Below are 24281 nucleotides of genomic sequence, written 5' to 3'. Positions count from 1 at the left end.
ATTGAACAATGCTATAATTTATCTGAAAATCTATTAAAGAACACCTGCAGTATAACTGTTGAAATTGGGTAATCCCTCAAAATGCATTCCCCCAATAAGTAGATGTACACCCGATATCAGAAAAGGAAATACAGCAGCTTATTATCTATTGGCATTTATTTCAAAATATGCCAGTAATATATAATAATAAACCACATGATCATCTCAAACGTTCCAAGGTGAATGTAAAATGTGACACTGCTCTACTTTTTACAGTCATATGACATTCACTTGTTACTACTGTAATGTCATGTCACACTCCCATTCCCCACGGTCTTGGTATGTCTACTAGACACACTTCACAGCTGGACTCAAAACAAACAGAATCCAATACCCTACTAAGCGCATAAGTCTCATACAACCATACAAGCAGCTGCGTGCAATGCAGGCAACAATCATTTTTTGGAATCTCATTCCACATCAGCAAAACTCATATCAGAATGTATCAGTTGGGATCGATGTTACAACATATGCTTTTATTGATTTAATTTAGGTGTACAACTGAAAGTTAAAACATTGGCTTAGAAATGAATAAATTTACATTATAAAAGAAAGTTAAAAAGAGGCAGCTTAGTTAAAAAAAAGTGGAGACATTAACTTAATAAAGGGGAGAAAAAAAACATACATGAAAACAATACTTGAAAATATGCATGTAAATAACAATTTACCAAATATCCTACCTAAGAGCATTTTTTTGCAACATTCCTCTATATTAAAACATTTTCCAAAATATAAGTATACCTTTTGTTTTAGCATTTCCGAAGGTCAGTTTCATTTCTAACAGACCTCGTAAGGGGAGACACGTCTTTAACAAAATGAAATGCAATCACAATGACCTTTTACCTTTGCAGCATTCAGAGGTGGCAGTGTGACAAAAACATCTGTCTATTTAAATGTATTATTTAATGTTAAACACTAAAGTGAAACATCCCTTGATTATGGCTTGGCATGCAATACTTTGAGTGAGTACCATTTTCTCCTGTTTTTCATCCAATGCATTTTTTTTTTCAGGACAAAGTATAGATGCACCAAATTGTGCCAAGACATGTAGTACAAGAGGGGAGTGTGTGTGTGTGTGTGATGAAAATGATTTAAAATGATTAAATATAGTCGTTCCCTTAACTGTAACATGTTATGACATTGACATTGCTTCAAAGACACCACATAAATATTGTATTTCTACACCCATCCTATGTCTATACCCTCCTGTGGTAGAGGTTTGGAATTAGTCTGTAGTATTTCAGATACAGGAGGACAAGATTGGGGAGAAGATGGATAATAAGGCCAAACAGTTGTATACGTCACTTTAACTGTTAACTAAAAACACACATTCCAATGCTTGGCCTTTGAAAGCAGAGTAAATGGCAACATGGTTTCAGCATGCTGTATAAAGTGTGATTCATAGTTCGAAACAGCCTTAAGGGTGTCAGGTGAGCTGGGAGTTTAAGAAAGATGCTTAATGCATGTTTACTGACTGAGCTCGGGCAGCTGTCATATAAAAGGAGTAAATATCAGGATAGCAAAGGTCCACATACATTGGGGCCCTGTAAGCAGCAAAGACCATGCCATGTTGGTGTAGGAGAGGAGGAAGGGTGGTATCTCCTTTTTCACTTGGTATACAATACAGTATATACAAATGTGTGCACATCAGTCATTGCTGGTTGATGGTTTATGATGTTGTGCATTTGTCTTCCCTGGTTACATCTGAACGAAATTACAAGATACAATCAATAACTCCACCACAATAGGAACAGTGCGTACTGTAGCAAGGAGCTCAAAAACATAGACTTGATCGCTTAAAATGTTTGGTGGTTTCCATGGCATGTTTAATTTTTGCTATCATGCATAGGACACAAATTTTGATTGAAACAAAAATGTTCAGAATGTAATAAAGTACCTCTAAATTGCTACATGTTTACAGAACTAGTTGAACATGGTCAAGTAATATGGCAGGGAAAAAAGTGATTATGAAAAAAGGCTGCATAAAAAAAGCAGAACAATGGGAAATCCCTGGCACCTACTTGTACTACATCTATTTTTTGTTTGTTTTCACTCATAAATGATTTTTTTCTGTTAAACCACTGAGACAGGGTACCAATGCTATGTCACTGGCAGACGCGCTATTGAAAGCACATTACTTCCCAGTTTCTGAAGGAATGCCTGGTGAGTAGCATTCTATCAGGGTTCATTCTAAAAGCTCAAACACACACCCACATCTTCCTTAAAGTAAAATCAAATCAGCCCTGAGCTGAACTTCATACGGATGACATGCTTTCATTAAAACCTGACCAGCAGTAAGGAAAACATTCATTTCTGCTGTGCCCTATGCCCTACAGTCCATACTCCATTCACACTGGTAACGTGGCTGGAGACTCGCCGGTAGAGAGGGTAGTTTGTCATCTGTGCACTCATGCACTCAAACTCATCCACTCCAGATGCACTCATAACCAAACAGCAAGATTAATCCTGTTCCTGATTAAGGATGCACCAATTCAATACTGACAATTGGTAGCAGACACCAATGCCAGCCTGAAATGTTGGAATGATGTTAGATCAGATCAATATGTTGATGCCAATCACTTGAGAGCTTGTTGTGAGCATGTGTGGCTGCCACAATAATATGTGCTTGGGAGATTCAATGAGATTTAAAAAAAAAAACAAAAAAAAACAAAAAAAAACCATGCCATAGCACATTTTTTGTGACAGACAGACAGCCTCCGCAGCACAGCAAAAGTAAACACTAGATTGAGACTTGTCAATTGAGCAAGTGACAGTAACATTGTTATTGTCTGTTAATAATATAATATATCATATGATATATTGTCTGCAGAATGTGCGTTCTTTTATGAAAAATGAAATGACTGGAGACTTATTTCATAGTCTGAGCTCACTGTCAACCTTTGTCTGAATTCAAGCCCAGGGCGTGCTTTCCTCCCATTTGTTATCTCGGGGCTGGATCATGATTAGTACTGGTTAACACTTAAGACAGTAGAATCAAATTTGTGATTTAGTGGCTAATTGGTGTATCCCTATTCCTGATTAACACTCTCTTTAACCTCCAGGGGAAGTGTGTCAAAGAGATGGTCCTCTATGATGAGGCCACTCTTGCGCAGCAGGTGGCACTGGCCAAGCTGGGCCGGCAGGCGGTCCAAACAGTTTCCCTTGAGCTCCAGGTGAGTCAACTGCATCAGCTGACCCACTTTCTCTGGCAAGGTGGAGATGCAATTGTGACCCAGACATAAAGTCCTTAGCTTGGTGCACTTGAAGAGCTGTTTGGGAACCAATTCCACCTTGTTGCCCGTGATGGCAAAATATTGGAGGTTCTGGAGGAAGCCCACTTCAGGTGGGATTATTGCCACGGTGTTGTGGCTGACGTCCAGGTACCTCAGCTTTAGCAGATTGAACAGAGGGCTGGGTAAAGCATCTAGCTTGTTGTGTGAGAGATAGAGTGACTCGAGATTTTTGACATGGCTTATGGAGAGCGGAATGCTAATAATTTTGTTGTGCCATAGTTTGAGGCAAATTAGCCTCTTAAGGTGCTGAAAGCTAATGATCTCTTCAATGGTGCGGATGTTGTTGGATTTCAAGTCCAGCTCTTGGAGGTTGGTCAAGCTAAAGATAGCATGGGGGATCCTTTCCAGTTCACAATTGTGCAGTTCCAGCTCTGCCAGGTTGATCATCTTTTTCAGACTGTTAAGTACCAAAAGTTTTGTACCGTCATTGTGCACCACCAGCTTGATGAGATGTGGCGACAGGTCTGTGATGTTGGTTGGGATTTTGGTGAGGTTGCTTTTGAGATGCAAGATCTTCAGATGCCGCAGATCTCTGAGGGACTCCAAACCAATCATCTTGTTGTTCTCAGAGTTCAAGTTCCCCACCAGGTAGAGTTCCCTCAAACTCTTCAGCAAATATACCCAGGTCGGGATCTCAGCGACATCTGTGAACTTGACATGAAGGCACCGAAGGTGGTCACGAAGGAAACTGAACGCTGTTTGCTCCACCTTTGCAGGACAATGGTAAAAGTGCAGCTCTTGGAGGTTTATCATCTGTGATACCTTCGCTGTGATCCTTGCTTCAGGGATCAGCTCCAACTTTAGGACCTCCAAGTCAGTGAGGTCAAAGACAGCATCGGGGACTCCCGAGAGCATAAAAAGATGGAGCTCCAGCTTGTCTTGTGTGTTTCGAGTGACATGCTGTCGTAGTTTCTCAAACGTCCACTCGTGGTTAAGGCTTATCTCTCGCAGCTTGTTCTCACTCACCTCTGAGAGAAAGACGCCAAAACGCTTTGAGTATAGCTGGTCATACTGGTCCACCATGTGCAGTAGAAAAGCAAAGTCATTCTTAACATCTGGTATGTCACTGAAACTGCTCTCTTCCCTAACCTTTTCAAAGGAGTACTCTTTTAGTGGTCGTCGGAACAACCAGAAAAGGGTGTATATGCAAACCATGCCATAGACACATATTAGGGCAATATAGCTTACAAGCAGTTTCCTTAACATGAAAGCCATGTTATGAGTGCAGTGAAATCTTGCATAACCAGTCAAGTGCTTGATATCAGGTATGCACTCATGTCTGAAATTAATTGAGGCAACAAATGTCATTGTGTAGCAAAGAATTAAAATGAATTTCACTGTTTTGATTATTGTCTGAGCAACATACATCTTGTAGATCATGTCGCTGTCCTCTACATGTGCACGGAACTTCCTCACTTTCTCAAAAAGTGCCTTGGCCTGTTCACCATCTTTCTTATCTAAAATGGTCATACTTGGAAACTCGAAAACAGGCTTTTCAGCAGAGAACTTTACACCAGTCTTAGCAAGCATAGGTGTTGACTGATTTGGACTTCCCTCTTCACTGCTCGTAGAGACATGCTTTGGTAACAATGAAGCTCCAGTCAGTCTCTGTTTGTTTTCCTCAGAGTCCTCACAGGCTGTCTCTGACAAAGCCTTGGTGGTCCAGGGCGACTCAAAACATTTTCCCAGAATTGAGACAAAATGCTCAATTTTCGAGCTGGTCTTTGGATACTTGAACCAGAAGTTGCTGCTAACCATGAGTATAATGGTGTGAATGAGAGCTAGGTATGGGAAATATTTTGAATACCATGGGAGAGCAACATGGTAACACATCTGATTGATGAAAACATACTGCTGGAAGTCCAAGTTCGTTTTGACCCCTGTGGGCTCAGGCTGCCCTACAGCACTTGTGTGCAGGAAGGGGATTTGGTGGACAACGCTATCAGGTTGGTCCTTTGAGGCAAGGGGCGCCGCTGAAAGGGTCACTCTGCTCGTTCCCGCTCCCACTCCTGCTCCCTCTCCCGTCCCCACCCAGTCGGAGAACTCGTCAGGCCGCGGTGTTGGGGAAGGGTCGGACTCGTCCCAGGACTCCAGGACGGGAAGGCATGCTACTTGGTCTTTGGTTAACTGCATCGTCCCAGCAAAAATTGCCAACATCAGCATGACAATGCCCAGGTAATCCATAAATACGTCCCACCATGGTTTCAGGATTCGGTAGGTCGGCTGGATGTCATTGAGAGAGGCAACTTCTGTGAGGGTAAACATTCCTGCAAAAACAGAGAAAATATATGTCATCGTCAAAACATCGTAATAATGCTCAGGACCAAAATGATTATAAGGACTCTTAGATACTAGAACAGATCCTTCAAAACAGAAAAAAAATGTTCCATCATGTGTTATATTCAAATTATTAATTAATAGAGGAAGCTTCTTGAACTTTTTTCTTAATCCTCAGAGGAGAGGAAGGAGAAAGTGGCCTGTCTTTCTGTTCATCACACCACATGATGTGTTCCCTCTGAAGCTCGTTTGAATCAGTATTCACACAGAACTCTATTCTTCCTGATTAAATTATCTATCACTGCGGGTACAAATATGACCACATGAAAACTGATATCGATCAAGATGTGAAATGAAGCCAAAAATAATGTTTTATGAAGTCTTCCTGGCCTGTCCTGATTGCCATTTCCATTGGCCCGTATTGACTATAGCAGCTCATCTTTCACACTGCGGGGTCTTGTTCAAGAGCACTACAGACGGAAACAAATCATCGACAATAGGTGACCTTCTCGCTCTCTGAGAAATAACACATTAGCCAGAGAACCAAAGCTAATTCAACCAGTGTAAGAGGAAGATTGGGTGGTGATGACACAATGTCCTGAGTAGGAGTGCATTCCTTTCTAGTATTATACGGAACACTTAGATGGCCCGATAGGAAAAACAAAAACAGGCTAGACTTTGTCTGTATGTGGAATTAAAAAAATATGGAGCATGTGAGATAAAGAAACAAATACAAGAAACACAAAATATTCCATGAATTTTCCATTTTATGTGTGGTGTATGTGTATGTGTATGGTATAACTGTATGTGACTATGTGTTGTTGAAAAAATAGGATTAAAGTACAGTCACAAGTTACATTCTAGACCAAACATGTTGATATTGTTCTCATCAAGTCTTAACATACAGATTATACTATGAAGACATGAGAAATATTAGAAAGCTATTTGTCTTGTCTGTTTTGTGAAGCAATAAACTCATGCATGCCTGAACTCATCCACCTGGTATCAACAGGGAGTGATATACCACACTGATATTCTGGTGCTTGCTTAACAGCCACATTCCTTTCCTTCATTTTAACAAGGTCTTTCAAGTCGTTGCTTTGTTCTTTCACTTTGCTTATCCCATTTTTCCCTCTCAAACTTCATCCTCATCCTGAAAGGAAAGGTCATTTTAGCTTTGATGTCAACATATCAACTGTAAAGGCCAGTCAAAAGGGGTTTATTTCAGATGTGCCATTGGTCGCTAAATTTGGAATGTCTGGTTCTACAGAAGATCATGATTCTAGTGTGGAATTTAGCAGTGAATTTTGACAGCACTGTGAAAAAACATCTGATCAATGAAACAGAGTGGGAGAGTGGAGACCAGAATGATATGCTTCTCTGTCTACCAAATAATGGGGTTTAAAATCTTAGCAGGAAAAAGCACACACCAATGGTTCCTCTTCTGTAATTTAGCACAATTAACTTAATTATAGATCCACTGAAACATGTTTGGCCTACACTGCATACTTGATGATAAACACATCCAAATTGCATTTATTCCTTGATAATGAATATTCCCTTTTAACAGACTTGGACAAACCTGTCAATATACAGTCTGTTTACTGGTCTTCGAAAGAGTACCATTAAAGGTTGTATCAGCGATGGCGGGGATACGTCACTTCTGTTGTTGTTCAAAGAAAACAGAGAGCTAGCTACTCCCTCCTCCTCCCTCCCGTGCAATTAAAACTCTCCTAAAAGCGCATCTCGTCGGTTATTGGTTGAAACACTTTATTTTGCTTTTGAGTGGGTTGCTAACCCTTGTTGATAGCAATTGTTTTTGTGTACAAATCTCGGAGCCTAGGCTGCCTACAGAGACACGTTTTTTTGACGGCCTGCTTATGGAGCAGACAGCTAGGGGATTGTTAGGAAAGATTAGATGAATGTGATCATTTATGTTTGGGCCTTTTTTGGGCCTGAAATCGCTGATACAACCTTTAAGTACATTTATTTACATTTACATTTATTTATCTAGCAGATGCTTATATCCAAATTAAGTAAACGCGTTAGAAGTAGCCTAACGCGTTACTGTAATCCCATTACTTTTTTCAAATAACGAGTAAAGTAAGGGATTGCAAAAACATTAATGAGATTACTTTACTTTCCTGCAAGCAGCCTGCGTTACTGCGTTACTAAACCGTGATTTTTCCATAGACAGTAAAAGAATTTGGGATTTTGCTGTATGGATTTTGCTTTGTGTGTCTTTGTCTTGTCTTGATGTCATGGGTAGGCTGGCGACTACGCCGCTCCATCCGGCATCTTTTGTCTTGTTGTTATGTGTCTTGTTTGTGGAGCGCTTTGGATTGCACTATGTGCATGTTAAATGCGCTTTATAAATAAATCTGACTTCACTTGACTTGACTTTGTGAGACTAACTCATGACAATGACGTAGCTGCGCGACATAGATGTAAACAGACACACGTGTGCAAGACATGGGGCCTGTACTACGAAGCGGGGTTTCTGGCTTATCTGGGTAACTTCGAGAGTAACTTGATCACGTGTGGCGTAACTTCCCGATTAACCCGTACTATGAAAGGTGGATAGGTTTTAACCGAGGTATGCTGCCATGGCAATTTACGCTGCATCTCAAACCTGCTCCGACCAGGTTATGTTCTTGGTTAACCCGAGGTTTCCGTTAACCACACCCTTTATAAGTACCACCCCTCCACTAACAATTTCTCCCGAGACATGTCGGCGTACCTGGATGATCCATACGACATTGGAGCGCAAATCGTGAGGGACTCTCTTCGCAGGGCGAGGGGTTTTAGAGACCGCCAGAAAATATATATAGCCTACCCGGACGATATTCTCTGTGAAGATATAGATTGTCAGCCGAGGGAATTCGTTATCTTTGTCAGATGATCTAGGAAGACGTCTCATAGCAATGCCCGTACGTGGACATTCATGTATTCAATCGGTGATGCAAGAATACTGTATGTCCTAAAATAAATCGGACATAGGCCTACAGTATGCTGAACATCTGAGCAAGAATAGCCTAAAATAAGTCGGACATAGCCTACAGTAGGCCTAATAAATAAAAATCACCATTTTAACAAACTTGTTGAATTGAATGTCATATTACTGTACCCTGCACATAAAGGCTACACATTTCCACAGCACCAGAATCCGACCGAATGCCTCCCTCAACCCCCTACATAATAGGCCTTCCACTATTATTTGCGATGGCCAACTCCTCTGCTACTGTAAAACACTCTGGTGCCTTACAGTAGTGTTCAAAGACACCTTTTTCTTGTTAGCTGTAAAACAGAGGCCAAGTGAAGGCTATAAGCATAGGCCTACATGTTTTCATAATTAAGAAATATTAATGCAAGCTATGACTATATAAACCACTATTCTGAATAATGTGTTTGTGTTTCATTTTCACCTGCTGCCATGTGCGCTTGACAATGGTGTTTCATCTGAAATGTTCACAGGATTAGGCATACACTAAATCAGTCAATGGGGCTACTTAAACATTCAATTATCCTTAGTTCTGTAATCTATATGCCCACTTCTAAATTGTGTTGCATCTGTAGGCATTTCTATGAACTCAAAATAAGTAATTTAATTATTTCAACTCATTAAATACATTCCGCAAGCTATTACTCCTCCGTATTTGAAGAAAATGTGGAAATAAAACTTTACTTTTAGGCATTTAGGATCTGCAATACGTTGCCAACAGCCTTGCCAGCATGCTTTGTTCACTGCCGACGTATTTGTCATAATAATTGGCATTCCTCATCCGTAAAATAAGGTGAACGCGTCATCACTGAAAGTGGTGATTTGCGCTGCAACCCGCCCCTTTTATGTGAACGCGCACAAACTCCAATGAGGTTAACCCCAGCTCAACAAATCAACTTCATAATCAGCGTCGTAGTACCGATTAACACCACTTAAGATAACCAGGTTTTGTCAATCCCGGTTTAACAAAGTAATCTTGGGTTACATCTGGGTTGGTTAAGCTCCCTTCGTAGTACAGGCCCATGGAGTGCAGGAGAGAGCGCGAACATGGAGCATTTAAATCATTGCAGTTCAGACATTACGAAAAAAACATTAACGCTGTAGGCTACACTTTGCGTGGGAAGAAAAATGTTGTCTACAGCGAAAAATTCCACCTCAAATCTGAGCAAGCACCTAGCAAGCCGGCACAGGAATGTGAAACTCATTAAGACACCCCCAAATCCCGACATGCTGCAACAGGTGAAAATAGACTCAAGAGGACGTCGCCGGTTCAATAATTCGTTTCCCTTAAACTTCATTTACATGAAGCACTGTAGCCTATATGCCATTGAAAGACATTCCACTCAGATAGCTATCACTTTTAATTGCAAACTAAAAAAAAATGTCTAGCTAGATGTTTATACCAACTTAATATCGTCATCATTATTGCTAATATTGTGATAAATGTGGAGTTTGTGGACTAGCGAGTGGGGTGTACTACGAATCTCGATTAGTGGGTTAGCGAGGTATGTTGCGCTCAAAGCCAGGGTATACTGTGACACGAAAGTGGATCTGTTTTAGTGTCGCTATATCACCATGGTATCTTATGCTGTCAACCAAACCTGGTCGGGGGGAGGTTATGTGCTAAGTTATAGCTCAAATCGTGTAATCTACCGCACACTGACCAATCAACTGTCTTAAAAAACGAAGTTATCTCACGTGTAGGATTCTGTCATATATCTTACAGGTGGAGCTCCGCCTCTACTAACATTTTGGATCTCGAATGCGCTTTAATAGTGCTGTGCGTGCAAATATCCCACTATGGAGGGGCATACCATACAACAACTGATGACAATTGATTTATTTGATGTTATAGGTTAGACACAAAAAATCACCGCAGTGTAGATTAAGCTATCGCTCATGAATGCGGAAGTAATTGTTTTTAAATAGAGGCGGTCTTGTGCGTCTCCACGTTACACGATTGGCCAAAGTCATCCCAACACCGAGAACGCGCACAGATCTGAGCTGAAAGCCTAGTTTGACAAATATATCACATAACTGCTATCGTAGTATCACTTAACGTATACCCCTGAGTCAAGGCTTTGTCAAGCCTCGATATGTCTACATAGCCTAGATATGTCTAACGTGCTTCGTAGTATACCCCACTGGCTTATATTTGAATGGAGCTGATCATTATGAGAGTTGTGTAGACGCTCTTAAAGTGACAGCGCACCATTTCTAAATGAGTTAAACTGCATCAAATAAGTAGTATTTCTTAAGAAATATTTTAAACTAAAATGACTGTCATTGTTATCACTTAAATAATATATATTACAATATCATTTTTTTTGTGCTTTGGGCACCAAAATAGCCAGCAGCGGCACTGCACACACACAGTTCAAACACATACTCTTCTTTGACATTAGAACAGCCTAAATGTGGCATGCAACAGCATTTTCTGTTTTGGTAAATGCATTACTCCTCTCTGCACTGCAACTGTTAAAAGATGTAAATGTTAATAGAGACTTTGGTTTTAATTATTTTATTGCTGTATTTTATTTACATCTATTGAATGAAGGAGTATACATACCAAAAAGTTAAGATTGAAACTAATAAACCAAGTTTTAAAAAAGCGTATTCAGGTTGTGTATAGCTAGTGTGTTTTTTTTGTTAGGTTCGGCCTGATTAGTTAAATAGTTAAAAGTGGCACAACTGGGCGGCAAAAGGCAACATGAACAACAAAGAAGGTTAGCTTGTCATCAATCATGAGACCTACATTTCTTGCTACCTTGGTAGGAGCAAGAGAGAAGGTGTCAATGTTGATGTAGGCTAAGTAATGTCTTTCACTTAAGAGAGAAAAAGAGAGAGGGGGGGAGGAGTAACAGCAGGCGGACAAGAGGGGAATCAGTTAGTCTAGACTCTATTTACATCAATAGCAAATGTTTTTCATGGTGTGCTTCTCCATGGTGGTCCTTATTGAGGCCATCTGCCTGACTGCTCATTAGTTCCCGAAAACATCTGTTTCTCCCACTCCTGGTCTGCATAGTCCATCACCCCTGTCATGGTCAACCAATATGACAAATTAAAGCCTTGTGGTATGTCGTGCCATAAAAGCAATACAAATTAAACCCTGGAGTATATTTTCGCAATGCAGACACAGGCAGTGGAATCCAAGTCAATCCATGTCTGATCTTTGAACAAGGACTCTTGTGCATGATACACACAAGAGACAGAGCAAGTTAGGTTCCAGAGAGATTTCTGAATCATATGGCTTCATCCAATCCCTCTTCAGCCATCATGGGAGGACAATCAGACAGGGAAAATTATCAATCAGTGCTTTGTGGCCAAGTTCCATCTACTCTAAATGAGCTGATAAACATTACATAATGGTGCATGCTTATAGAATACCTTGAATTTGATTCATTTGGGAGTTCTACAATTTCAATTTCAATTTAATTTCACTTATAGAGTGCCAAAACATTGCACATGTCTCATGGCGCTTTACAGAGTGTTAAACAATTCCCCCCTGAAGGATCCAGACCAACCCAGGGAGAATGTTGCTAACTCGGCATTTTATAAATGTTACGTAATGGTTGTGTGAGAAATAATGGTTGAATGCGGCTAATGAATGAACACTAATGAGGACACATTTGGAAAACAAAGGGTGGAGGGGGAGCAGGAAGATCATAAGAAGGCAGCATCACAACTAAACTGGCTACTGAGGCCTGAAAGCCAAAAATATTCTGATTCTACATTAGTGCAGCAGAGCACACCACTCTCCACACTCCTCTAGAGACTCATTCACACAAGAATCCCGAGTAAGTCCCAGACTCCCAGTACAGAAAAAGGGTTAGACAACTTCTTTGCATTCACACACACTCTCCCGTGAAGATAAAGCAGGTCTCCTCTATGCTCACATACATTTTGAGAGCGAACATGCAAGGTCAGGTTGCTATGAACTGTCCTAGCTATTACTGCCCTTACTGAAAGGCTTCATCTTTGCTATCTATCTCTAATCTTTGCTAGATATCTCTTAACCAGTTGCAGTCTTGCTAGTGTTTATGAACTGGCCAAGCAGCAAAGCTGCATGAGCATCCTTTCAACCCATTCCTTATGTGTTGTGTTTTACACACTGTAATCTAAGCTCTGCTTTTCATGGTGTATTCATAAGTTTCAAACCAGGTAACAATGCAAACTAACAAGCAGTTAGCATAATAACTATGGGTACATTCCAACTTGGCTTCTTTTTCTGACAAGAGAAGTTGTGGAGACCGCTTTTTCAGTTTTTAAAAAATCTGTCATCATTTTTGTTCCTTAAAGCAGCCTGAAGCGTCTTTTTGTGATATGCAAAGTATCCGCTTGTGATTGGTCAGCTGTCAAAAAACAGTGTGACAGGGCGTTTTTCCGCTAGATGTTGAACATTTCGTAACTATAAAAACAGCTCTGAGCTGCAGAAAAAGACAATCACATTTTTTTTTTTTTAGAAGCCAAGGACTTATTTGAAAACACGGTCTACTCCATAGGATTATAATGTAAAATTCCATGACTTTTCCCTGACAAAAAAAATTTGAATTTCCATGACCTACTATATAATGAAGGGTACAATATACCGACCAAAGATTTCAGAATAGTCACATAGCGTTCAAGAATGTTTTATTTTTTAGAGTGGGAGATGAATAAATGGGCATAGAATAAACAAAGTTAAACTAACCACAACTACCAAACAAGCAGTAAAGCTAATTACCAGATATACACCAATTCTGAGTGGAAACATATTTGTATTTTAACAAGTAAATTGTAAACTGCTACAACAAAATTTCCTGATATTCTATGACTTTGCCCCCAAAATGATAAAATTCCCTGACTTTCCATGTCTGGAATAGCCTAACTTTACAAAATGATGATATTCCAGAAATTCCATGACCCATGGGAACCCTGTATATAACTATCGTATGTATCAATGCTCAATAAGATCTGTATTCAGCGTCATTCTCACTGAATAGGTGATTTATTCTTGGTAAATCCTTAATAACCAATTAATTGGTCTTGATCTAAGGTTATTGATATATAGTATGGATCAAAATAGATATCAATAACGTTATAGCCTTCATGCTATATACTAGTAACCTTGTATCAAGACCAACTAGTTGCTTGTTCAGGATTTATCACCAATTAATGACCTATTGATTAAGAAAAAGAAATGGTTTAATAAATATCCTAAATGTGCAATTATGCTTACAGACGTTGATGAGCACTAATACATACACATATTAGTACATATGCATAAATGGTTAACATGTGTTCCCTAAACTGAAGTGTTCAACTAGGTTAATGTTCAGTGAACAGCAACCAAGAAATGTGCCATGATCACAACCACTTGCGGCTGCACAAAGACATTAAATAATTCTGAGAGAAATTTTTGTTTATGATCAACCCCCTTTCCCCTTGCCATTCTCAAACCCGCTAATCAATTGGCTGGTTTTCACACTACAGCATGTGAGCAGAAACCTCTGTATTTTACTAGGTCGAAGGTGGAGTGATTGCCGATTCAATCTTGCTGGTCAACTTCATTCACACATTCGATCCTATTGTTAATTGTTGTTGCTATTGTTATTGTTCGGTTTACAAAAATGATTCATGCCATGGTGACCCAAATTGACCAACCAATTCTAATGAAATAGTTTAAAATAAGTTTACATGACATGTACATGATGTTGACAATTAATATTGTAGTGTCAATGCTTTTAGAAGATAAATTGCAACGCTGCTGCTTCTTGAGATTGTGCCACAGTATTCAGATGCTCTCATTGTGATTGGGAACATGTCATTTGGAACTACTGATATGTGCATGTTCAAAACCTATCACACTCATGGTGGGGGCAAAGCATGGTTCATCTCATAACATAAGATACAACCCAGCTCCAAAATGTTACTGGTTTCTAAGCATAACTAACATTACGAAAACCCATGTGAACACGTTTGGCAACACTGACAGCTGCTTGATTATATCTTTCTTGTTTAGGCATAAAAAAAAAATTTCTTGGGTTCCGGTTTCCGACCGACCCTGTCAATTTATGTGCGACCCAAATTTATTTTATGAGCTTGGGGAAGAAATAACACTAAATAGTCTAGGCTACATTAAATAAATCCACAAATAAAAGGCGAACTATAATTACATTAATTACCCCTTGCGTTGTGTATAGGGATAAGCGTATTCTCTCTGTTACAAAGTAGCCTATGCACAGCTGTTCACGAAGACGATTGTTTTCGTCACTTACCAAGGCACTCACAATTTTGTCCAAACACCGCAACTTTTTCGCAAATTTGACCAATCATCGTAGTTTCACTGTGAAACGTCACCTACCGCAACAGTCCCTCGCGCAGAATATTAAGCCAGGTGGCACACTTACTTCTGCACCTTCTGCATATGACACCAAAGACTGCCCTAAGTGTTCGTTCCTCTGCAGTTTTGATGACTATAAATAGAAGGCTAACGTTAACGATCTGCTTACTTGCATCTCTCAACCTGGTGTTGCTAACCTACCTAGGCTATGAAAGTAAGTTAATTAAGGCCTACTTGGTTTACTGACATTTGAGTAGGCTATGCAACCCATTGGCAAATGTTTACCTGGATATGTCCTTTTAGCTTATGTCATGTTTATGTCAAGCTTATGTTTGCTAGCTTGTGGGCTTAGTTTGAGTAGTGCTACCAAAATCATAGAAATTAATAAAATTGCAAGACATTTACCTCTTCTATGATCCAAGAATGATTTCATTCGAGTTGTTTTTTTTTACATTTATTTTAACTAATGACATAGAAGACATTCCCAATTGCATCCACATATGGTAATGCACTATGCAAAAAGTGATTTACACTCGTAGCCGAACAGTGAGATGCAAGCCTTCCAATCCACTCAGAAATGTAATTAGGCTACTCTCACGTCCTTAAAGGGGCAGGCAGTGAATTAGACATACACCACCAATGTAATGACATTAAACAGAAGTGTAGTCAAATAGTTTAAATCAATATGAAATTACTAGATACTTACTTGCATATTAGTAATTATGCAGGCCACAGTCTATGATTTATTAAAAAGATATGAACTTAATATGAATTACAAAATATATGAATGTATTGAAACATATGACATGATGCCATCTCTTGGTTTGATTTTCTACTTTGATTTTCTGTAATCCTTACTGTTTACCTTGGATTATCCTTTTTAATAAGCATCAAGATTATCAGTGTGATTTTGGTCTTACTAACCTTAATTGCCTTAAATTTAAACTATTTTTGCAATTTTCAATTTCTCCACAAGAAACAGCTAAAATCACCGCAACTTCCATCCAGGCATATTAGGTCGCAACAGTCTCAAAAAACCTCGCGAAATCCTGGAGGGATTGATTTTCTACCTATCCCTTACTGCCACTGGGAAAAAAAAAAAAAAAAAAAAAAAAAAAAAAAAAATTCCCTACCGACCCATGGCCTCAACTGACAACCAACAGGAACCAAACCTTTTTTTTTTTTATGCCTTAGGCTTATGGGAACACAATGAAGTGGTGGCACAAGGGACCCCATGTGATCACTTGCCTTCTCATTCATCTTACATGATTCTGTTGGATACATTCATTGCTGTGGCAAAATATGTTTAACATAATAGTGCTAATATATGCTAATTTTGAATTTTATACCAGCAACATGTTTCAAAAAAAGTTGGGATGAGAGTAACAAAAAATGCTGGAAAAGTTGTTTAATGATAAAAGAAAACAAAAGGAGGAATGTTCGTCAACTAATTAGGGTAATTGGCAACACTATTAGGTTTGAAAAAGAGCATCCCAGAGAGGCAGGGTCTCTTAGAAGTAAAGATGTAGGGGTATTCATCACTCTGTGTAAACCTGTGTGCACAAATTATGAAACAATGTATTTTTAATGCTTCTTAACATGAAATTGTGAAGTATTTGGGGAGTTCATCATCTACAGGACATAATATTATTAAAACATTCAGAGAATCCAGAGAAATCTTTGCAAACAAGGGAAAGAGCTGAAAAATAAATTGGATGGCCGTGGTCTTTTGGACTTCAGATGGCACTGCATCAACACCAGACCTGTTTCCAGACCTGTCATTGTATGGGCTCAGGAAAACCTCTGATAACCATCGTCTATATGCATAGTTTCATACACAATTCAAAAACGGCAGTCAAAATTGTAACAGCCAAAATTGTATTGAGACATCATACAGACAATACCACTGTCTTATTTGGGCCTGAGCTTGTTTAAATTGGATTGAGATAATATGGAAAAAAGGTCAGGTGGTCTAATCAAAATTGGCCATTCTTTTTGGAAATCATGGACTCATCTGGGCTAAAGAGGAGAGGGCCTATCCAAGTTTCCAACCTATCCAACTTGTTTTAGTGCTTAGTTCCAAACCCAACATCTACGATGGTGTGGAGGAGCATTGTGCCTACAGCATGGGCATCTTGTACATTTGGCAAAGCACAATCAATTATGAATTATGTATATAGGTTTTGAGCAACATATACAGCCATCCAGACAATGTCTATTCCAGGGAAGACCTTGAAAATTTCAGGACAACAATGGCAAAATAAATTCTGCACATATTTAAATGGTATTTCTCCATAGAGGAGTCCAGGTGCTAAAATGGCCTGTCTACAGTCCAGATTTCCTCAAATTAGGTGCATAACGGAATGAAAAACACAACTAAGAATACCCCATACTGTTGAGCAACTGAAATCCTGTATCGAGGAGTAATGCAAATGGTCTCCTCAGTTCCTAAACATTTACAGAATTTTGTTAAATGAAGAGGTAAAGCAGCACAGTGGTAAACATGCTCCTGTCCCAACTTTTTTTCGAAACATGTAGCTGGCATCAAATTCAAAATTAACATATATTTTCCATGAAATAGTCCACATTTTCATTTTCAACATTTGATATGTTGTCTATGTCCTTTTGTTGCTAAATATGGGTTTATGAGACTTGTATATTATCACATTCTGTTTTATTTGCATTTTACAAAACGTCCCAACTTTTTCTGTTTTGGGGTTGTAAAAAGAAACATTAAGTTTGTATAATTCCATGTTTTGTGGTTTAGTAGCCTAACTGTGACAACCCTTCTTTTCCTTTTTTTACAGTAGGCTATAAGTAGCCTGGATGCCATAACATTTGAGTTTGGGAATTTCGGTCTAGACTTGCACCATTGACAAGGTATATGACAGTTTGAAAACTCGCCAACCAATCAAATCGTCCGGGCGGGCTTTATACAATGTTGGACAGATGAGCAACGGTGCCTATTTATTCACGTAACCTGAGCGCTCGTCAGTTGATTTTGTTTACAAAATCTTGTTTGCTAAAGAAGCTATACGTTTAGATGTCGCTATTGTGTCTGTTGTAAAACGTTTAAAAACAAACAGAAAACAGCAATTAAGGCATTTGTCGAGAAGAAAGATGTTTTGGCTGTTCTCCCTATTTCGTTGCTCCAATTGGTTAGGTCTTTTCAAATTGTGTGTAGAGGCATTTTTCCCCTGTATCAGTTGACATACTCCCCACAATCGTGTCTCAATGGTGCAGTATCAGACTAACATTCTGAATAGGATTGAATATGACTACGTCCGGCTAGTATAGCTAACCTTACATGATTCAATCAGATACACTGAAATATCAAATATTAATTGGAATGACTATGAAGATAATAAGGTTGTGTTTCATACGAAACTACACTGGTTCTAATAGTAAGATAGTATGGTTTGATAAATTGGACAGCCCTGACTTTCCCTTTTTTACAGTGTATGCCATATCCTGAAGCTTCTCTAGCATGAGCACTCATTAATATTGATATAACTCTCTGCTCAGTATCCTAGGCCGTCTGGGGGCCCATATCACTAGACCTCTCAGTGAGTGGAGTGACCTATCAGCATTACTGCTGTGTAATGACAGTGTGACAGGAAGGAAGACTGACAGGGAAATTGGGCCAGACAGAAAGAAAGAAACAGCATGATTTCAAAGAACACTTATATCTACTGTTAATTTGTGGTAAAACTTCCCTGCATAAAACCACTCTAGACAGAGAACTAATGTGCTTAAAGTTCTGTTTCTGCTTACTCCAAAGACTTTAGTCTTTGAGTATCTTCCATGCCATAAAAGCAGTACAACAATTTCAATGTGAAACTCACTTACGTCAGGCCCTTTGAAAGGTCTGATGCACTCACTGCACATGCAGACATGGGATCTACATCAGACACATGAAGTCAGCACTGCTTACAATTAATCATGTGAGGGCTCATGCCATTCTTTCCAGACTGGGGGGTTGTTGACAACGACAGCAGTGACAGAAGTAACACACCCAGTGATTCTGAGGAACCAAAGTGTGTGTGTGTGTGTGTGTGTGTCTGTGTGAGAGAGTTTGTGTGTGTGTGTGTGTTTGTTTGTGTGTGTGTGTCTTAGTGCATTCATTTACACTGTTTACTTTGAAGCAACTTATACACAATCTACCCTTCCATTTGAGGTGTGTAGTCACAACTACATGTGGAAATCATTAACATGCCAAAGGAAAGAAGGAAGTTTTCTGCTGAAACAGCCACTAATCAGCAATGATTTCTACACAACACACTCTCACACTGCATGCAGAGTTGTATGGGTATTTGGGCTAGGTCATTTGCACTTGCCCAAATAGGCTCAAACAAGGGCTTAAATCCACAAAATCAACATGACAATAGATGTTACAGGACCTGTATGACCCCTCTGTCACACCCCCGTTGACTCGCTGAAACAACGTAATTTTCCACAGCTGACTCACTCAACTAACTCAGTGTGTACCACAATGATGACAATCCACATACCCAAGATACCCTGGGGCAAATTAACTTTCCAGGGTTTTTTCCCCCCATGTGCCCAGAATCTCCTCTCTTAGTCATTTATTCCAAGGAGATTGTTACACAGTAATGCAAAGTATACAAAAAAGAATTAAACTGGCCAGCGACTGAGCATGATTCATAAAGTGAATAGGATAAAATAAGTACACCTACACCCAGGGTAGGAATTTCACGGCGGCCACGACGGCCATGGCCGTCGTAGCCCCTTGCGTTGGCCGTGACGCCCCTTTGAAAATCAAAGGTTTACAGGCCACGGTGGCCTTGGTGGCCCCTTTAAATATTCTGCTTTGCGTCCTACTAATACGATATATATTTAGCCTATGGCCTGTCAAAATAATCTTAGCATTCACAGCGCAAATTACGCAGTGGAGAAAGTGACAGTGCAAGAAAGAAAGTGCGTCCAAATTAACCCATTATTCTCAGTTGAACTACTCGCGAAGTAGCCTACTCATCACACAGACATCACAAGTATCACATGAAAGAGCTTTTTCTCAGCTTTTAAACGATGTTAGGCAGTAATTGCTGTGGTGAACGGTTCGCGAGAAAAGTAAATAATATCATTCAATTTAATCATACATTCTACTGAAGGTTTTGCGTCCATCTCCCTACCCATTCATATCGGTGGAATACTTCACGAACCCTTCGTTTAACATATGACAAACCATATATCAGAATAAACAGCAGACCTTACCGAACAGAAAGGTGTAAAGCAGTCCACTGTACAGTTAGCCGTTCCAGACTAATCCCGTTTTGAATTTGCAGTAAATTTCAACATACATGGATGTCTCCAAATGTGGGATTTAAGTTTTACACTGTGTTTAAATTGTTCCACATTATTTCATAACGGGCCAAATACAAAATAAATATTACAAATGTCGCCTAGATATCGGTAAATCAGAGGCTGACTATAAGAGTTTGTGAAAGTAGCCTTAATGATCACAAAATGCTAACCATGCATCTAGGCTATTTGAGTTTCTTAAAGCTGAGCTGTGCTTAAATTGTTCAATACATGATTTCATAACAGGCCAAATATAAAATAAATGTTAAATATAGCCTAGATATCTGAAAATATTAGATGATCAGATGATTTACAGTTATATATAATGTCATGTTTTATGTTTTTGTAATGTTTCATACAGTAATGCAGGTCTACTGCAGTGAATACAACTTTGATCATTTTTAAAGCATACTACTGTATAGTTAACTTTGGCCTTGGTGCCCTGACATGTGGCCTTTGTGCCCCCCACCAAATATGGCCAACTGAAGGCCAAGTGGCCTTGCCCCTAAAATGGTGAAATTCCAAGCCTGCCTACACCCATACCTCTGAGTTACAATTGAAACTGAATGCATGTTATATCTGAAGATGTAGTGTGAGGAATTAACATGCACACAAGGAATGGACACAGACAACTACGCATCATATCCATTAGTGTACACCATGGACCAGTGTGAAACAACAGACCACACCCTGTCTGTGGGGTTCAGAAACCAATTTTACAATCACGCTGGTAACACAATACCACCAACACACTAAACCAATTGCGTTCATGGGTAACCTCATTCAACCTCAATCTGGTTATTTTTTTTCTTACAAAGTAGGTCACAAGCAGAAGAGCAATGCAAAAACACTCTCATTTGTCAGTGGTCAAACAGCATGACTAAACTGACATTGCAAGCAACCAATGGGAGTTCTGTGTGCACCCAGGCAGATTGTATTGACACTGGGACCACCATATGTCTCTTAATAGTTGGTGTAGCCTACAGTAGCCTACATGGCGCCTGACTGCAATTGGTCACAGCTGCCATAAGATATAGCCTACCCGAATGCTAAACAGCAATCTGAAATATTATTGCCAATAAGGTAGGCTCACAGAGGGTCCCAATAATAAAGTTTGTCTAAAACATGCAAATACTCCAATAGTATGTTAATAAGTGTATTTAATGGTATTATAATGGACCACAGATGTCTACAAGGACAGTGGCCACCTATGGAGGGAGGAGACAAAGTAAAGAGAATATTTATATGTATATAAATTCCATATTTCATACAGGCTTTCGTTGCATATTGTAAAACAGTTAATCTGACACTGTTTAGGGTAGGCCTACACTTTAAAATAAAATGGATGACGGCTAATATGTTCTAACAAAACGTGAACACATCCACAGTAGCATACGGCCTAAACTTCATAGAGCAGGCAGGCTAGCCTACTAGACACATTAGCGTATTCCAAACATACACACCACTTCATTGACATCTGTTGAAATGTAGTCACACAGAGAAAGAACAATGGAATTCTCTGTCAGATACAAAGAGCCGGGTTGCAGTAACCAAGTTTCTTTGTACTGCGACCACCTACGATCAAAGTGCCGAAGCCATTACAAATAGTTACTGTGTTGCATTCAAGTCCAGCGTGGAGACTGCATGGCAGTTGTAAAACGAGCACAAACTCAGCAACAGCCAGCGCTAGCTCTGCTGCTGTACGGATCAGTAGAATAGCCCACCTATGAGTCAAAATCACACCACAAAAGATCGCACATTCTCGCAGATCTGTGACATAAAACAACATAACGTTAGCCTACTTACTGTGTTGTTAGTCGGCATCTACATAGACATCATGAACTGCTACCACCACCCTCACCATATAACGGTACAGAATACGGTTTGGTGCACGGAGGTTACATGAAATGTCCAGCAGCTGTAGCCTATGTAGGTTGATTATGTGGACATCACTGTTAACACAGGTTCTCTTCAAGATCCACTCCGCGATTCGGGAGCCGTCAATTTTGGTCCGTGTTTCAGGCTGCTACGGTAGAAAGCATCAGCGCCATTGTGGTCCAGCACCGTGTTTACAGTGCGCGTGGAAGAAAGTAGGCTTGAGCCGTTGTGACACAGCATTTCTATGGGCCAGTTCTACCATTAGTACAATATCAACTGTTAATTAAAACCTCATCCACACCATTCGCGTGCTTCATCGGTCAAAAGAAATCCGGCGTGTGCTATTTACATCCGCCTTCGTGTCTCCAAGTTTTTCTCCTCTGCAGTCGAGGAGCCAACTGGAAATTATCTACCGGTAGATTCACCAGTCGAGAGAAATATAGCTAGAACAGCAAGTGAAGAGCAAATGTTCTACTATTTTAAGTGTCGATCGTCGTCTTGTTACGTCGTGGGCTAAGCGTAACCATATTTTGTCCCATTTTACTGAGACATGCTGAGTCTTGTAGGCTACTGTAGTGCTGTGCGCCCGGTACAGCTAACCAGTCTGCACCAGTTTTCCTAACAATTTGCCAGCTGCGCCTCGTTCACGCACTGCATATGATGGACATGAAATATAATAGGAAATATAACTAAATCACCATACCATACCTCAATCTAGAAGGGTAATGTTCCAGTCAAATTTATTAGTGTAGCCTAACCATCGTCTTTGATTTTCTTATTCGAGTGAAGATATCCGAAACTACAGTTTATTGTAGGTAACAGGAAGTAGCAGAGGGCGGCACTGAAGTTTCTTAAAAGTGAGAGACGCGTTTGTACCTGCAGGATCGAGGAGGTCAGTGTCAGTGAGGAAACCATGTCTGGTTGGCTACATTGCATAGTAATGTGGGTGTTGCCATGACCCATCGCCTTAAGAAAGTCAGACGGTCTATTAATGTATCACAAAATGAACTTTGCCTTTGGCAGTAAATAGCTAGTTCAGCTGTAAACAGCAGCCGATCGTGTTCAGGCTACGGTTGAAGTAGCCTAAGCAGTTTAATTACCCTAGGCTACTTTGGTGAAATACTGCCTATGACATAGCGTAGGCCCTAATACAGCAATTAATGAATAATAATGTAGCATATACACCCACACGTGTAGGCCTATCAGAGCGAACACATAGTCACATAGTTAATACACTTAATAACGTCTTTGTCCATCTTCTACGACGGGTGTCAGTAGAACAAACCCCAAACAATAAGCCATATTATGCTACAAATGTTTTAAGGTAACAGTCACTTATGTAGCCTACAATGTAGAAGCCTTTAGGCAAATTACCCTACATATTCTCAGCAGGCTAGGCCAGATCAGGCGGCCTCTGTCACAATGTTGATCACATCAACACGCTGCGCTGGAAATTGGTAAAGATACAATGTTATGAAGGCAACAGCAGGTCATCGATAGTATACAAACCTTCAACTCCAGTCCATCAGCATTTATGTAATAGAATATGTCCTCTTGGTATATGCCATGCTTTTCCAACAGCACATAACATGGAGTCAACCATATGGCAGCAAATAAGAAGATTAAAGCTTTTGCCTTGCTTGTCCTTCTGGGACACCATACTGTCATATGGGCAGAGGCTGCAGGTAGCCCACATCTTCCCTGAAGGAATATGACGTTGGTAAGCCAATATCAATAACATTTCTATGTGAATGTGAAAGGTCAGTTTCCTAGCTTATTCAATTTAGATAAATACATATCTATTAGACTTTGGCATCCTCATCACATTTCTCTCATGGGACAAGTAATTAGCTGTCTCTAGAAAAAAATTATGTGAGTGACATGTGGTATGTAGGTATGTGGTATGTAGAAGTTCAGGTGAACTGACACTGAAAAGCACTGAAGAACCGCTGTTCTGTGTTACTGTGAAGAACCACAGACCCCCATTTCACTCTATTCCTAACACACACACACACACACACACAATCTCTTCAGATGAAAGCTTGAAAATGTACACTGACAAGGTGAATCCTACATCCCACCTCCAAATGTATGCTATTGGCTGTTGCTGTGGCATACATGGGGAGATTTCTTGGCATTTGAGCACAGC

General features: G+C 39.8%; 1 protein-coding gene across 2 annotated transcripts; it reads right to left on the bottom strand.

Moving 5' to 3' along the window:
* Window positions 1-494: 494 nt before the first annotated feature.
* lrrc8db (leucine rich repeat containing 8 VRAC subunit Db) lies at window positions 495-22988 on the bottom strand. Of its 2 annotated transcripts, none has more exons than XM_076278418.1 (2): window positions 22841-22988; window positions 495-5599 (listed from the first exon to the last, which is right to left on the bottom strand). In XM_076278418.1, the coding sequence occupies exon 2, from the start codon at window positions 5595-5597 to the stop codon at window positions 3069-3071; it is 2529 nt and encodes an 842-aa protein (XP_076134533.1). In that variant the 5' UTR covers window positions 5598-5599; window positions 22841-22988; the 3' UTR covers window positions 495-3068. The 2 variants fall into 2 exon arrangements, with proteins under 2 accessions (XP_076134533.1, XP_076134534.1); XM_076278419.1 differs by lacking the exon at window positions 22841-22988 and adding an exon at window positions 22061-22821.
* Between the last annotated feature and the right edge of the window lie 1293 nt (window positions 22989-24281).

The sequence above is a fragment of the Alosa pseudoharengus genome, unplaced genomic scaffold (assembly GCF_046254945.1).
Source record: "Alosa pseudoharengus isolate Yale_2024_CS ecotype anadromous, Long Island Sound unplaced genomic scaffold, YU_APseudo_1.1 YU_APseudo_1.1_scf_11, whole genome shotgun sequence".
In the NCBI taxonomy this organism is placed as follows: Eukaryota; Metazoa; Chordata; class Actinopteri; order Clupeiformes; family Clupeidae; genus Alosa; species Alosa pseudoharengus.
This window is presented reverse-complemented; position numbering and strand designations above follow the sequence as displayed.

Excerpts from the sequence above, each read along its gene's own strand:
- lrrc8db (XM_076278418.1), bottom strand. The coding sequence starts at position 5,597 with ATGTTTACCCTCACAGAAGTTGCCTCTCTCAATGACATCCAGCCGACC.